General features: G+C 29.0%; 1 protein-coding gene and 1 long non-coding RNA gene across 3 annotated transcripts in view; both read left to right on the top strand.

The window, feature by feature from the left end:
* Window positions 1–5,235: 5,235 nt before the first annotated feature.
* Window positions 5,236–17,484, top strand: part of LOC143196266 (uncharacterized) — a 71,384-nt gene continuing 59,135 nt past the window's right edge. For both annotated transcript variants that reach the window (XM_076403927.1, XM_076403931.1), the window contains exons 1-5: window positions 5,236–5,514; window positions 10,105–10,242; window positions 13,331–13,584; window positions 16,088–16,283; window positions 16,445–16,617. In XM_076403927.1, the coding sequence (XP_076260042.1) occupies window positions 5,319–5,514; window positions 10,105–10,242; window positions 13,331–13,584; window positions 16,088–16,283; window positions 16,445–16,617 (957 nt within the window). In that variant the 5' untranslated portion in view covers window positions 5,236–5,318. The remainder of the gene's footprint in view (window positions 5,515–10,104; window positions 10,243–13,330; window positions 13,585–16,087; window positions 16,284–16,444; window positions 16,618–17,484) is intronic.
* Window positions 14,256–14,710, top strand: LOC143196281 (uncharacterized). The gene is made up of 3 exons (XR_013005717.1): window positions 14,256–14,393; window positions 14,448–14,495; window positions 14,551–14,710. It is a non-coding gene; the product is annotated as an uncharacterized LOC143196281 (long non-coding RNA).

The following is a 17,484-nucleotide window of genomic DNA, read 5'->3' on the forward strand; positions in this document are numbered from 1 at the left end:
CGAGATGATCCTGCCTTAAGTACAATCACAATTAAAAACAATAATAAACTAAATTTTCGACTATAACCCGGCAAGATTCTGAGCTTGATTCTCGCAACAGTGGGAGGACCATAATTTCGCCTTGACTAATGCCCTAAGGTCAGCGGCCCACAGGTCACCTCGATGCGTTGCACATTCCTGAAGTTAGCACACACGAGATGGCAACACGTGGTACTGACAGAGGGTACGATGTGACAATCTCGGGTGGTGAAGTTGGGGATGACGTGACGCCTCGATGTTCATTCCGTTCGTGACTCTGAGAGTTATCAGATGTTCTATCTATATACTTTTCGCAGCACCTGAAGGTAACCCTACCGCGTGTACTACAAATTGCTATATAGTGATTCTAGTTTTCTTCTTCTAATATTATTTTCTTTATACGATTGTTTTTTTTAAATATGTTTTGAAGTCTCCTTTTTACCAACGAGGAGATATCTGGACTGAAGCAACAGTTTAACGTGGACTCCGACCTAACCACGGTCCTCGGCATTAAGCCTATCGACTGGCCAGTGACCAACTTAGTAATCATCCAACAAGACAACCGGTCTTACCCAGCTTGGTTACTGACGTGACTGAAATTATTTTTTTATGTCAGATTTTACAGTCTTACCTAGTACAATCACAAATATTAAACAATCACAAACATATATTTACCTTTCTGTCGCCTTAACCATTGCGCTAACAAAGCCGGCTACCATCATTATGTTCATATAATTCTGACGCGTTCGCCTTTGTTATTAACTCGTATAAGATAAAAATCTATTACGCAAATATCTTTGTCAATAAATATTCCAAATATTCGTCTTTAAATACCTTTATTTTATATTAAAAGCTTAACTATCTTATATTTATATTCAAACATATCAAAATATATGCAAATTATCTCAAGACCTCGGAGAATTTAATAACTTTTTTTGAATGGAGTTTAATTAAGTCGAATTTCCATTATGTATGTATAATATAATGTATCAATAAGTGTAAATTAATACACCACTGAACATTATAACAATTATAACAGCTTCAAAGCTTCAGATATAAATATGCATAATCTTTCTTTATTTTTATATACGAACGAAAAATGTAATACATGTTTATAATACACACTTTGGAAATGTATATTAAAGGAATATATTTTCAACAATTAAGTCAATTATTGTTATTTCAAAACTTAGGTTTGTAAGTAAAAAACCAAATTAATTAACACAAAGTTCAAAGAATAAAATGTCACGTAGTCACATACCTCATTTCATTAATAGTTAAATATCTCAATATAGTTAATTATTCATAAATTCTTCTATTTGTCTTTTGCGCTCCATCTGTGCAAATTACGTAGGCAATTTCATTTTAACTCTTACATATTTTCACTACCTGATTTATGTATTCATATAGTCCCTATGTTATCCATATTTCTCACCTAAAACATATATTGTATTGGGAAACAATAAATACAACATAGAGATTGAAAGGATAATCTCTTTACCTAAGTTTTTAAATGAAATTACATCGTTCTTTGCTTAATTATTCCAGTCTTCGATCTGACCCTTGCAGATAGCTCTTCTATAAATTGCCCTCTATGCTTGTCATTTATCTACTGCTTTCCAATTTGTCTTATGCCCTAAATGGAAACGAACAAATCACTAACAAAAGAGGAATTAAAATCCTATGGAACTGTTTTATATCTGTTAACTTTTCTTGCAACAGTCATTTTAAGTACTGATCACGCATATCTAGATACTGTATTTGGAAACAAACAATTGGCCTCTTGAAGGACCTGAAAGATAGTGTATATCAGCATATAAATATCGAAAAGTATATTGACCTTGGAAATGTGTGAAATTTTTTGGCTTATATTTATATTGAGACAATTATCAGTTGCGAGAAGTGGAGTTAAGCAAGCCTACTTCTTCAGTACCAAACATTTAAGGGAAGAGTAATGAAGGATAAAATGCGATATATCCGACAAATTAATTTTCTTCATACAAGTCGTAAGAGTCCTTCAAGAAACATTTAATACATGGTGAAGGATACGCGCAGTTGCTGCCACTTTGACTGTGTCAAGATCATAGTCACTAACCATTTACACCCGTCTATATCATTGTGTATATTGTGTATATCAATTACTTCCTCTGTATATCTTATCGAGTTCATACAAACCGAAGGTGTCATGGTTGACAATGCTTCCTTGCACATATGCAAATAGTTGTTGATGGAATATTCACGGAATATATATAGCAATTAATTATTAATAAATATAATAACCAACAAAACCCAATTGAATGCTACTGTAACTGTTACCTTTTTCCATCAATTTTAATTGTCTTTACACTTTTTTTGTTACTTGCCAAGAGTGCCACAATATACCATTTTGAAATCGAATTGTAATAGGGTGTGCCAAAGACTAACTACAAAACACAAGCAGTTTACACGAGCAAAAAAAAATATTTAAATATAAATAGGTTATTACCTCTTTTCTCTAATAATAATAAATTACATTACTTTGATGGACATTAACTTCAGATTATTAGGGTTGTTATAATTTTCTGTAGTTTAAGTCATTCGATAATATATATATATATATATATATATATATATATATATATATATATATATATATATATATATATTCATAGAAGTGCTATGAGGTTAAAACAAATTTTATTTTATAACATTTTTGTTTCATTGTCTTATTTATATTAAAATAATATTATATATCAAAGTTAAATATGGAAACATTGCGAGTGTTTGCTACTTTGTATATTATTGCATTTCTCTCTAGTTTATTCTATGACTACCCTTATCCATTTTCTTAATAAAACTACATTTAACCACTGCATTCTCGCGAATGTATTTGTCTTATCCGCAAAATCAAATGGTTATGTATATTCTGAACAATTAGACATATGCACATAACAGAAATTTTTCACAATCTACAATATGATTTCCTACAGTATATTAATTAATTACTTTTACAATATCTGTTATGTTTTCAACGATTACCTTTTTCCATCAACTGTTAGTTCAGCGTTAACCTTTTTCCGTCAGAAATGATCCTCAGAAAAGAGTTTCTTCTGAAATAATCGTTATTAACATACGAAATACATTTCACCTCTTCACATACACATTTCATATCTTTGATCTCTGTTAAAATTTATATAGGATGATCCTAATTCGTCGCTCGCTTCGTATGAGGACGTTAAATTTACATCAGTTCGAGATTATCAGATTTGAGTGAACGATTAATAAGCGTTAAGTGAATAAAATATTTTAATATTTATATTTTTGTTACTGTAATTATTTATTAACTTAGTATTTTAACAACAATTATTCTATATATAATGTACTAATTTCAAATTCTCTTCAGTAATATTTAACCTAAATAAGTTAATTTTGCGACAGACTGTGCTTAATATTTTATTATTAAAAATTTCATTATTGTTATTGTTAAAAATTGACAATATCTTAGAAATCATATTGTGGAATTTTATTTTATAATAATCCCATTCTGAATTATTAATGTAATTTTGTTATATGATTGTAAATAGTTACCACTGACATTTTTGTATAATTAAATAATTAAGAGGTATTATATTATATGTGTATAGTTTCTGTTTTTGCCGTTATAGTAATTCTGTTATAATAAAAAAAAATTATCTGACATTTTAATTTTCACGATTTAGGAAAAAGGACGGAAAAGAAAACAGGAAAAAAAACATAATAACTATGCATCATCTGCACTTACTTTTGTCTTGAAAAATATGATTGATATGTTTTGAAAGGATTAGTCGTCATAAAATATATCGACAAACTTATTTGGTGTACACTTAAGCGATTTAACAGGGATTAGGCAGAATTAATTCTTAGAATTTATTATAACATTAATATATAATATAAAATATAATATATTTAGCAATAAAATATTATAGTACAGTTGCTGAATAGTATAAATAATTTATTTTGTGTATTACATATGCCTAATATATTATTGCAATAATTAATTATAATTTAGATATAATTATACAGCCTTAAAAAACACTATCAAATGGTCATGTATATTCTGAACAATTAGACATATGCACATAGCAGAAATTTTTCACAATCTACAATATGATTTCCTACAGTATATTAATTAATCACTTTTACAATATCTGTTATGTTTTCAACGACTGTTATTTCAGCGTTAACATTTTTCCGTCAGAAATAATCCTCAGAAAAGAGTTTCTTCTAAAATAATCGTATTAACATAAGAAATACACATTTTATATTTTTGATGTCTGTTAAAATTTATATAGGCTGATCTTAATTCGTCGCTCGCTTCGTATGAGGACGGTTTCTTTTTAATTATTTTGGATAATGCTGAAAGTAAACTGAAAATGTTTTCTTTAAAAACCACAGCAACTTTTTATTTAGATTTTTTTCCGGTCAAGAGAGGCCCTCCATATGTATAAGGGCCATCTGTTCTCAAACTAACTAAATGGTGAAAGAGTGCGACGGGTTGGTTTGTTTTCTAATATATAAAATCCATCAGTGTCGCCTTCTATCTTTTTTTTCCGTTAAATAAAATAGTATTTTCAAGTAATTTAATAGTTCTTGTGGTTAAAATCCTTTACCATATGATAACTTATTTATATCATAACATTTTATTTAGAAATGTAAGTAAGGAAATTATTCTTTTATCAAATAAACCTCGTTTTTTATTCAATTTACTGTTTCTCAATAGGTAAATCAGATGATTAATATGTACAAAAGATAAAAGTTATATTAACCATAAATGAAGCAATGAAAATATCCACATAGAGCGAATTTAGTAAATATATTCAAGCGCTGATAATTAGTAAGATGTTTCGCCATTAATTCAATAAAATATGTAACTATGTAAAATATGACTATGACAAGGCTATTTTTAGTTAGTAGTAGTAGTAGACATTTTAATATAAATACATTCCTTTGAAACTCGAAGTCTGATACCCTCTTTTAAAATTATCGATATTTTTCGGCCTCTGCGCCATTATTGCTTATTTAAATAATGATTAGAATCTAAAACAAAAAATTAACACTGGGAGAAACTTTTAATATTGGGATTAGATTGAGAAATGTGTTTTTCGCATCGTAGTCATACCCACCCATGGGTATTTACGTTCGATGTTTATATAATGATAAATAATATCACATAGTGATATAGCAGTTTTATGAATACTATTTTCAAGGAACATTTGTTAACAAGACGTTATAACATACATAACGGACATTTGTTTGGTATGAAATACTAATACGTATACAATATGCTTTGCGTAAGTTATATTACAGTTTTTTCACAAATACTGATTAACAATGCTTTCGCTAATTTAATGTATATGCAAAATGGTGGGGATCGGGAAGTGCAAGCAAGCTGCATAGTGGAAGAATTTGATCGACATAAAGCCCTTGGGTGGGTTTATCCGCTGGAACAGTTCCATTTGGATAATTTTGAAGAATCTAGTAAGTATACGTGATTAGTTTTCGTAAGTAAAGTTGTTGAAAGTGATTTCCTCAGTCGGATTATGATAGCATATATGCTCAATCAATACTTTTAATACTATACTAATCATCAAAATACTTTACGACACTTCTTACTTGCTAAAATTAATTATCATTTCTATTAATTATTATTAATTTATTATTTAATCTACATGGTGAATATTTTTGAGATTTTTTTACACACTCTGTTACCCTATCGCTTCAAGCGCTTTAATTCTATTCTGTAAAAAAATCCATCTTTTTAGGTGATTCCTTATCAAGCATTATTTTTGGAAATACGAGTCTGTTTACTTAAGCGACTCTAGAAACTGATTTTAAAAATTCTTTTTTTACTCGAAACAGTGCCCTTCGATGTTGCGAGAGGTCCCACTGTAACCAAATCGTGATCTGTTGGGGAAACGGGGGGAAATCGAGGGAAACGCATTAAATTTCAGAGACACATAAGGTTTTCACACATTTTCTATGTAAAATTATCTGATATTTGGGTATAATGTTATCGCTGAGCTGATGCGGCGGAAGATCGGAAGTCGTTGAGTTCAAAGCCATTCAGTTTGATTTTTAAGCATTAATTGTAGTATATATAGTTGATTCAAAAGTCTTTTTAGTAATGCGTCGTGGATATTTGTGACGTCGAAACATTACAATGTTGCCGCATCAACTATGAGTTTTAATTAAGTTTGGCTTTGACATACAAAAAAATTTTAATCTAAATAAAATAATTAAAGAAAAATGTAATCAAATATAATTTATTTTAACATTATAGTATATCTAATACATATATTATCGAAGGACTTAGAGCTACAATTAAGAACACAGGTATAATAGTTTGTAGGTTATATTTGATTTGTTTACATTGAACTCTTTTCTACATCATCCATGAGGTAGAGTTTCTAGGCGTGTTTTTTATGCAGTGTTATCGCCCTGGATAGTTAATCCTTCTAATTCGTCCTATTGTATATCTGGGAAACGTATTTTACTTTCATTCGAGAGCATGTTAACCTTTTTACGTTTAGTTCTTGCTTCTTTCGATGGTGTGTTTACTTGCCAAGTCATCTTGGTATCACTGTATTTTTGTTTCTTCTGATACTACCTGTGTATACCTGAATATCACTGAATTCTGTCTAATGCATTTACCATATCTACAAAGCAGTTAGTATTCATTCTCTACTCATATGTTCTAACCTAATGCTTATGTTTTATTTTGAACAATTACAATCGTATCTGTGCACATAAATCTTTTACGCCCTACCATTTTCTACAGTCATATTCAATTAATTATGTGCATACTTTTTGATGTTTACACTTTCATCACTCTGTCTCAGGAATTTCCAGCATTGCACAGCGTTATCATATATTTTGAAATTTTCCTTCAATCACTTTCACTTTACGACTCACTGTCCAATTCAATCACTAAACTGTTAATTTCTAATCTGTATAAAACATGTTCACGATTCCACCATTTATCAATTATTTCATTTGTATGTCTTATCGAGGTCATACAAACCAAATACAAGAAGGTGTCATGGTTGACAATGCTTATATGCAAACAGTTGTTGATGGAATATACATGGAATATATATGGCAATTAATTATTAATAAATATAATAACCAACAAAACCCAATTGAATGCTACTGTAACTGTTACCTTTTTCCATCAATTTTTATTGTCTTTACACTTTTTTTGTTACTTGCCAAGAGTGCCACAATGTACCATTTTAAAATATTTTATATTCTACAAGTTTCTTATATTATTTAATATTTTAATTGAGTTCTTTTTAAGGTAATGTCGGGAAGTTCCATTAAACCTCTCCGAGGGTTATCGTTGCACCATTTAAAACCTATACCTTATAAGAGTGTTTGAAAGGATGTTTTATATCCCTCAAAAAGCTGTATGTCCCTAATTCTTTTATGTATACTTTCCAGAGAGAAAATTTTATCTAAAATAATTTTATTAAATTATATTTATATCGATAAAATAGTTTGTGTACTTACTGTTCTTATACATTTGGTATATTTGGTCTCATATAGAACCAATATCAAGATGGTCGTCACCCACTTTGTATGTCGACAGGAATAGAATTTTTTTGTATGTCAAAGCCAAACTGAATTAAAACTCAGAGTTGATGTGGCAACATTGTAATGTTTCGACATCGCCAATATCCACGATGCATTACTAAAAAAAGCACTGAATAGACTATTAGTCCTGATCCACCGACTTCAAAGTCCACTATTATTATTACATATTTTATTTTAAAATGTTTTTTATTGTGTTAAACATTTTGTTAGAATAAAAATAAGTTTGACTATTTTTTAATTCTTAGTGAATTCCTTATTTATTTTTTGAAGTTGGTTCAATTTCGTTGCTAAATTATTTTATCATTTATTAATCAGTGTTTATCTCAACTGCAATTATTTAAGCTTTATTTAAATTAAGTCCTCGGAATTAAAGGGGTATTCTAGTCTAGAAATAAAAAAAAACTTTCAAGAATATACCATTGAGAAGATGTTTTAATATTTAATTATTTTTTGTGATATGGCTGTTTAAGTAACGCGGCATCCAGAGGCCCTTTAAAAATACCAATAAAGTAAAGTTCATTTATAACCAACTTAACATTTGTTGATCACACCATCACGTCAATTTCTTCTTCGTTATGTTTAATGGAGTTCATCTAGTCCAAATGTGTTACTATAAAGAGTGCTTTTTTCTATTCTTAGAGATAATTCCTAACTGTACATCATTCTCAACTTGCATGTCCATTGTAATATGTTAGCTCTTTGCCATATCAATTCGTTTGGTTTGAAAATATGGTGCTAGGGAAGAAGGTGTAATAACCCGCGGCCATACTGTTCAGCCATTTCATCTCCATTGTGTCATTTTTCACTTTGTATCTTTGTATCATATTAAAAAAATAGTCAACTATTTAAAACAATTCAAATTTTATTTACGTCTACTAAGCAAAAAGTTTTTCAACATGGTATTTTCAAAAGGTAATTTATGTTTTGCAAGACATTCCTTACAGATGTTACAGGCTTTGTGGATTCACTTTTTGGGATCTTTTCCACCAGTGCGCTATGGTGTGGTGCATCATACATTATCCTAACAACACTAAATAGGAATCAGGAATAAAACAATTGCTATTTTCAGCAGGAATATTGATATTTCAAATGTTGTCGTTTTATTCTCTTTTTATTAGTAGAAATATAAGTTGCCCAGTATTCCATTTTAGAATATGCATGTTTCATCTAAATATACCAAATTAAATAAAGAATATTCTTTAATTTGATGATATGATTTAAAAACTGTATTTTTGCATCATTTAAAACCTGTGTCTCGTATCAGTGTACAGAAGGATGATTTACATCTAAGTTTTCAACAAACTTTGTCTGTTTATAACCTCTATGTTTTATCATTTTTGCTATGAAGAATTTTATTGGCTAATTCGGTTCCATGTTCGGACGCATCAAACAGCTTTAAATCTCTTTCAAATTGTAACGAACGAAATATAAAAATGAACTTGCAAACTGCACTGTCAACTGCTGCTCATATTTATTTTGGATCGACTACGTTTTATTCAAAACTGCTTTTTTCGACACTGTTGAAATTATGTTTGAAGCTTCACTGACTTTATTTTAAACGTGCCTTTTAATTACCTTCTCGAAAAAATTGATTTCGAAGAGCCTTTAAATTTCGTTTGTAGATTCGTTTGTTGTTACGGGTATAATCTCAAAGGGTTAAGCTCTAAAAATATGAGAATTTTCGTTTTTTTTTTCATGTTCCTAGACTAGAGTATCCACTTAAACTACTATAAAGTATCCAACTTAGTATTAATTAACCTACATTAAATTTTAGTACAGTACAGTTACTATTCAGTACCGTCTAATTTTTCTAAAATTGGTATAAATATTGTTGTGCAAATAATATTAAGATTAAAGGATTAAAGTTAACAAGTATAACGACGAATGAATAATTAACAGTGAATTGATATTATGTAAGTAATAACGAGCAAAGTTTCTAACACTACAGCAAAACGTTGAATATATTTGGAATCATATTTATGAATATTTATATATATGTTGTTTTCTTTGCAAGACCAACTGGCATTATTGTCTTTGAAGAAATTATTCTTTTCTATCTTTTAACTATCAGATATACAGCGTTTATTATCTTTACCAGAAGCACATGTGGTGATTACATCTTCCAAATAAAGATCTAGATTGATTTTACTATAACTGTCGAGAAACACAAACAGTTTTTTTAGCAAGATGTAACATAAAATTTACAAAACGACTATAATGCCATTTACAAGACATTTTTTACCTCTAAGTTTGTAAGAAAGAATCTTATAAATAAATGAATAAATGATCAATATGACAAAAGCTGTGTGTGTAAGGACAAAATATTTTTATGCAAAAGTTTCGTGTATAACAATTGTTCTGGTTAACGTATTTCGTTTCAGTTGAATTAACTTTTATAAACTTATTACGTTTATAAGTTATAATCTAGTCATTAATCATAATTCGGACGTATTATACGTGTTTTTTTATTTTCAGAAATCAAATATCTACCCAGCATACAGAACGACTATAATTGCAAATTTTCACCAGGCGAAAACTGTTCTGAGTTGTGGCGTTTGGAAAATTGGAATTTCGAAGATAATAGGTCTCTGCTAGAGGATATTAGATGGGAAGGTAAGCTTCTACCATAATACTCTCTCTACGATTTTTGTACACTAAGTATTTGAAACAATTTTGAAATTGTCTATATATCTATATATCTATATTTAGGCTAAAAGTACCTATATTATTATATATTATATATATATATATATATATATATATATATATATATATATATGTATATATATGATGAGGTCCATGTCATATCTATGATCCATTCGATCCGGTAACAATTTTTGGCAATAAAACGGAAACAACTCGGGGAAAACCGAGGGGTAAGTTATTTTCAAAAATGTATATACATGCATTTTTATATATTTGCAATACAAGGTGGTGTCCAACGTGTATATATTAAATTCTTCTGACACTCTCTCGAAATCCGGCACTGTTGCCGGGTTTATGCATCTTTCTGTTTATATTTCAAAAGGGCAATGACTAAATTACGACATAAATGATATGTTTTAAATTTACATCAGTTCGAGATTATCAGATTTGAATTAACGCTTAATAAGCGTTAAGTGAACAAAATATTTTAATATCTATATTTTTGTTACTGTAATTACTTATTAACTATATATAATGTACTAATTTCAAATTCTCTTCAGTAATATTTAACCTAAATAAGTTAATTTTGCGACAGACTGTGCTTAATATTTTATTATTAAAAATTTCATTATTGTTATTGTTAAAAATTGACAATATCTTAGTTCCATAACCATACTTGTTTCGAGGAAATCATATTGTGGAATCTTATTTTATAATAATCCCATTCTGAATTATTAATGTAATTTTGTTTTCAATTTTCACCATTTAGGAAGAAGGACGGAAAAGAAAATAGGAAAAAAAACAGAATAACTATGCACCATCGGCACTTACTTTTATCTTGAAAAATATGATTGATATGTTTTGAAAGAATTAGTTGTCATAAATTATATCGACAAACTTATTTGGTATACATATAAGCGATTTAACAGGGATTAGGCAGAATTAATTCTTAGAATTTATTATAACATTAATATATAATATAAAATATGATATATTTAGCAATAAAATATTATACTACAGTTGGTGAATAGTATAAATAATTTATTTTGTGTATTACATATGCCTTATATATTATGGCAATAATTAATTATAATTTGGATATAATTATACAGCCTTAAAAACCCTACAATCTATTGTTTTGCAGTAATGTAAATTAATCGTTGGTCGTTACTTAGTTTTAAATATATCTAGTAGATTCTATATGTATTTCAGTCAAGACTTAAAGAACCCTATCTCGTCATTTAAAATTAGTCAACAAATTAAAGGTTTTTAACAGTTTTAACCTTCGGTAAATAGTTTTCTCTAATTGTCAAATAGTTTTCTTTTTGATTTTTACTAATAGCCTAATATAAAAATATACAAATTTACATAACTGTAATTACTATATCAACCAAAATATATTTCACGGCATTGTACAGAAGAAGTACGTTAAAATATATGTATATGAAAAAAATTAGCTCATTGGGTATGAACGCTTTCGCTATTGAGTCCCTATAAACACAGTAATATATAATTAAGAAAAATCAAAAAACGTCGGTATATTTTCTCGTGCTGTTAACCGATTTTCTTAAAATATTGCGTAGTTGTTGATGAATTTTAAAAAGTAACAATATATAAATTAGTAAATGAATAAATGCATGAAACGTAAAATTCGTTAAAATATATTCTCATTTGCGTTTAAGGTCATCGACACATATAAACGACCTCAGTCGAATTTTGTTTACATTTCTATGTTCTAACATTTTACTTCAGGCTTATTATGATGTGAACTTAAAAATTATTACAAGCGCTGACAGATTAGAACTAAACTAGGGCTTGCAGCACATTTCGGTTGTTGAGATAGGTCGGCAAGCCGTCAAGAGAAAAAGAAATATAATTATTGAATAGTTTGAGTTATAATTTCTGATAAATCAAAGATGAACAACTAATAATAACGTAATTCATTCTATAAAAAAATGAAATATGAATTTTAGACCTGCTTATATTTAGGGCGGTTTATATTGGCAACCAATAGTTTAAATTAGTGTAGTCTACAATTTAGATAGAGACTGATTTCGATATAATAAATAAATATGATATAATTTATTTAATTAAGAACTTATTTTATATGCGAATTTAATATTCTCTTTCCAAACAAATATGTTCTAAAATTAATTTACTAATTGTATCTCACAGTTTTGTACTTATTGCTTTATATACTGGATTACTCGTTTTTTTTCAGTTTGTACTTATCATATCAAAAATGTTTTATCTTCAAAAATTACAAGTATGGAAATTACTATTATAACCTGGCAATCTAGATGCCAACTATGTTAATTAATTCTAGTTTATATACCACTTAAATTCAATAATGACTATTAATAAGATGTAATATTATATAATCACAATAATCAAAGTAATATAAAATAAAATTCAACCTAATGGGTTTTATCAATATTCATTTCTGATCGGATCCTTATGAGACTTTCATATTATTTTATGAAACTAATACTCAAATATAAGCTATCACTAATAACCAAGCCGAAATATTCTCGAGTGATGTTGCCGCATATATCGGTGCTCATCTTTCATGATGTCTATATATTTTTGGATGGCCCCGTTACTTCGTTAAGCCGCTTACCCGCGCTGAATCACTAAAAAAATGGGGATTACAACCCGAGCTCCGGACTTCTCCGGAAAAAAAAGATCAATAATGATTTTCCGGTAGAACTATATGCTCTCTCCGATTTCAAAGCATTGTAAGCTTTGGAAACCGTTGAAAGTTCCTATAAAGATTCCTATTATATATGCAAGATTGTTAAATTATTTAATAGTCACCCGTGAAGATTTTAAGTGTTTAGACATCCTTTACGAATTATATTAAGTACAATCTACATGATTCTTTTCGAGATCACCTTTGAAATGAGGGTCTTCTATAATAACTGAAAAGCGTCGCTTAGTAAAGGTTGATAATAAAAATCAACACTGACAGTACGCTTACATGTTAAAAATAAAGAAGAGAAATACCCCAAATTGTTTTAATATATGCTGAATTCTGATCTTGTTCTGTTTACAGATCTACCAACAATTATATTAACAAACAAAGGCGACAAGATGGATGAAAGAACATATACCATACTGGCGGATCAAAGAAATGGTTTGTCGATTAGATCTACCGGTCCAGTGATGGTTCTATTATGTTCTAAAGAGACAACGCAGAATAGGTTCTGCTACCAATTCAACATAAGCAAAAAAGAAATAAATGTATTCAAATTCTACACGTGGAAGGACAATATTACCGACTCAAAGGATACATCGATAAAATATAGAGTAAGATATAATGAATATTATAATAGGAATATGGATACTAAAGAAATATTTATAGTGCCTATTTGTAGAAATTTAATATTATTTTAACTTAAGATATTAGTCAAGTTAATTTAGCCATAAAAACAATGATTAAGTTACCAAAATCCAGCAGAGTTACATTTTGATAGAGATCTTGGGTTCTCCATTATAAAGATAAAAGGGATAAAAGGATAAATAAATCCGGATTAGGCGCATGCGCACTCTCCTGCAAGGAACGAACTATAGAAAAGTACGAACTATATTGTCTTCCTTTTCTAATTGTGGTACATTCTTTTCGAGTCAATCGGTACAGTCCATCAAGTCAAAACGACAAAACAATCTTAAATAGTTAGATTTTGTATCACATTAATAGTTCTATACCAATAACAATTAAATTTTTGTGTTATTCTCGGTGGTTTAACATATATTCCTTTTAAGATATGAAAGAACAAAGGTAAGTGCAGATAAGTAAGTGTAAGTAAGGTAGTCAAGTCATTGATGAGGTTTGTCCATCAAGAATAGTAGCAAAAACTGCAGTAACTGGTAGTAATTATATATTTATTTTAAATATAATATACTTTAGTAATGACTTAAATTTTATTTTATAGATAATATGTAGCTAGAAAATGTTGAGCGTAAAAGTTGAAGAATGTGAAATTCAGACAATAAGAAAATAGTCAGCATTTTGCTAAGATGTAAGAACAGTTTACAAATAAACAAAATATAAAACTATCAACGACACTCTAATAATATAAAGACAAGGAAAATACAATGCATTATTTTATAAAAGTGTAGGTTAATAATTTGTTGTTTTGTAAAAATGATGATGTATTTATTCGTTTTAGGCTAGTAAATGTATATCGAAAGCTCGAGGTGGTCAATTCGTTAATGGGGTTTGTGGATTAAGAATAGTAGCGAACATAGTTGATAATATTTGGAGATTTTTAGGAAAGTTCTACTGCATTTATATATGGTGGTAGTTTCTTCGTTTGATTTTAACTGTATTAGCTGTGTTTGAGATAATCTTGGAGCTCCTGTTAATTGTTCAAATATGTAAATTAAATTAAATGTGGTGTTTTCATAAAAATAGAAAGACATATAAAAATTATTTTTATTATTTCGTTTTATTCAACATTTTTTATCTCTTTACATATAGTTTCAACATTAAATCAGTCATTTATCATATTTGTGTATTTTTATTTATAAAAAATAATGATGTTGGAAATATATTAACATATTAATAACATAAACAGAATATATAAATCTTAATTAATTAATTAATAACTTAAGCATTAGGTTACAATGTATGAGGAAACAATGAATACTACCTATTTTGCAGATATGGTAAATGCATTCTACAGAATTCAGTGACTAATTTTATGAAGAATGAGTACACAGGTAGTAGAAGAAGAAATAAAATATACAGTGATACTAAGATGACTTGACAAGTAAACACACCATTGAAGGAAACAAGAACTAAACGAAGAAAGTAAATACGTTCTCGAATGAAAGTAAAATACGTTTGTCAGATGTACATTTGTTAATTAGGTGGATTAGTCCTCCAAGAACAGTGTACAATGATACTATGAAATAATTAAATTTGCTAACAAAAGTAGAACTGGATTAAGAAAACAAAATATAAAACTATCAATGACACGCTAATGATCTAATGAATGTATTTGTGGATCAAGAATACTAGCGATAATATTTGGAGAATTTTAGGAAAATTTTACTGCTTTCATATATAGTGGTGGTTTCTTCTTTTGATTTTAACTATATTGGCTAGATTTGATCTAAACGATTTTGGTATGTCTTATAGCAATGTTTATTTATATTGTTCTTGGAGTTCTTGTTAACATGTAAATTTAGTTAAATATGGTGTTTTCATAAAAATGCAAATGCATATAGAATAATATTTTTATTATTTCGTTTTATTGAATACCTTTTTCAATAAAAGGTGTTATTTCTAAAATTTTACCATCTTTATTTATTTCCTGAACCTATTTACCTGCTTAATATATTCGACATTAAATCTAATAATCACAATAAAGAAAATAAGTAAATAAATCGGTATATAAGCATACGCCAAACTCGGTTTATTATCTGTTTCAAAATTAAATGGAGCCAATATGTGCATGCGCCAAATCCGAAGATGTGGATTAAAATATCTTTAAACTAGAATAGTTATCGTTACCCCGTCTTCTCTACTGCATTCATTTCATTCATTCAGTCAGTATTAAAGCGAATAAACGAAGTTCCTCCTAATGTTGTTGAATAATTATACCAAACAGAATTTTAATATACAGATAGCGATATGCTTAGTACAATCTTAATTCACAAATTAATTTATTACTATTGTTGTGTTGTACTTGTTTTCATTTACAAGCAACACGAGTACGGTATTAATACATCAGTATGATTTGTCAAAGTTTAAAAAATCAACCTAACTAATGTGTACATTCATTAATAGATTTCTTTTGTTTAGACTTTTAGGAGCATACTGTTAGAGAGTACATGGAGACACTTTGAAATAGGTTTTGAGTCATCTGGAAAAATTCTTTTACTCGACAAAAACATTAACAGGGTTATCGTTGAACATGCAGATGATCTACTTAAGAGTTACACTGAATTAAATTTAATTATACGTAGCAATCAGACAAGTGCGTGGAAAATAAGCGAAAGTATGGAAAAGAGCTTTTATAATATTTTTTAAAGAATATATTTAACTGTTACATTTTTCTATTAGTATGAATAACATTATGTATTCAGTATATTAGTTCTGTACGATGAAAGCTGTTGTAGGCAATATACTCACGACACATTTTTTTATTTCTATTTTTAGATCGTTTTCTCTTGACTAAAACAACTCAAGTTTCTCCGATGGGGCCCCGAGTAGAGATACCGTTCAGAGATTTATGTATTTCTCTATTTGTGGCTAGTTGCAGACATTGTGAGATGATTTTCTATTATATGGATGTAACAAATCGAACCATTCTGAGTTACGATAGAACCACAGTAAGTAAAAATTATATTTAGAGCGATGAAAGTTTGAATTCTGTTAAGAGCAAGCAAATGAAATCAAAGAATCCTTTCAAAGGATTACATTCATAGTATTAACAGCTTAATTGAAAAGTCCCCGACCTGATGCATAGATGGCGCTACAAGAATTAAATCCTTATGTTTTTTAGTTAGCCCTAACACTCAAAAGATACGTGTATAAATTTGACAGCTGTCGGATCATTAGTTTGTATATTATAGCATTTTGAGTGAAGCAAATTTTAAAATTGTTAAAAAAATTATAAAAAGGAATTTCGCATGTTGATAAAATATTGCTTTTTGAAGGGAAAAAATATAGTTGAAGCAAAAACTTGGTTCGATGCCGAGTTTCTAGACACTGCCCTAGGAAAATAAACCATCAATTATTGGTATGCTAGAGTTAGACGTGGCGAAATGAGCACCGAAGACGGTGAACATAGTGGACGCCCAAAAGAGGTTGTTACCGACGAAAACATTTAAAAATTCTACAAAATGATTTTAAATGGCCGTAAGTTGAAATTGAAGGAAATAGCAGACACTCTAAAGTTATTAGGTGAACTTGTACATCATATCATTCACGAATATTTGGGTATGAGAAAGCTCTGTGCAAAGTGGTTGCCACGCGAGCTCGCTTTTGACCAAATGACATGAGTTGATAATTCGTAGCAATGTTTGAAGATGATCAAGCGTAATAAACCCGAGTTTTTGCGTCGATGTCTGACAACGAATGAAACAGTAGTAGACTGTACACGATGAACCGGTTTCAAAGAGTGGGAAAATGCAACAGTCGGCTGGCAAGGTTATGGCGTCTGTATTTTGGGATACGCATGGAATAATTTTCATTCG

This window comes from Rhynchophorus ferrugineus, unplaced genomic scaffold, assembly GCF_030347505.1.
Source record: "Rhynchophorus ferrugineus isolate W39M unplaced genomic scaffold, kcgeb_rfMv2 rfM4, whole genome shotgun sequence".
Classification (NCBI taxonomy): Eukaryota; Metazoa; Arthropoda; class Insecta; order Coleoptera; family Curculionidae; genus Rhynchophorus; species Rhynchophorus ferrugineus.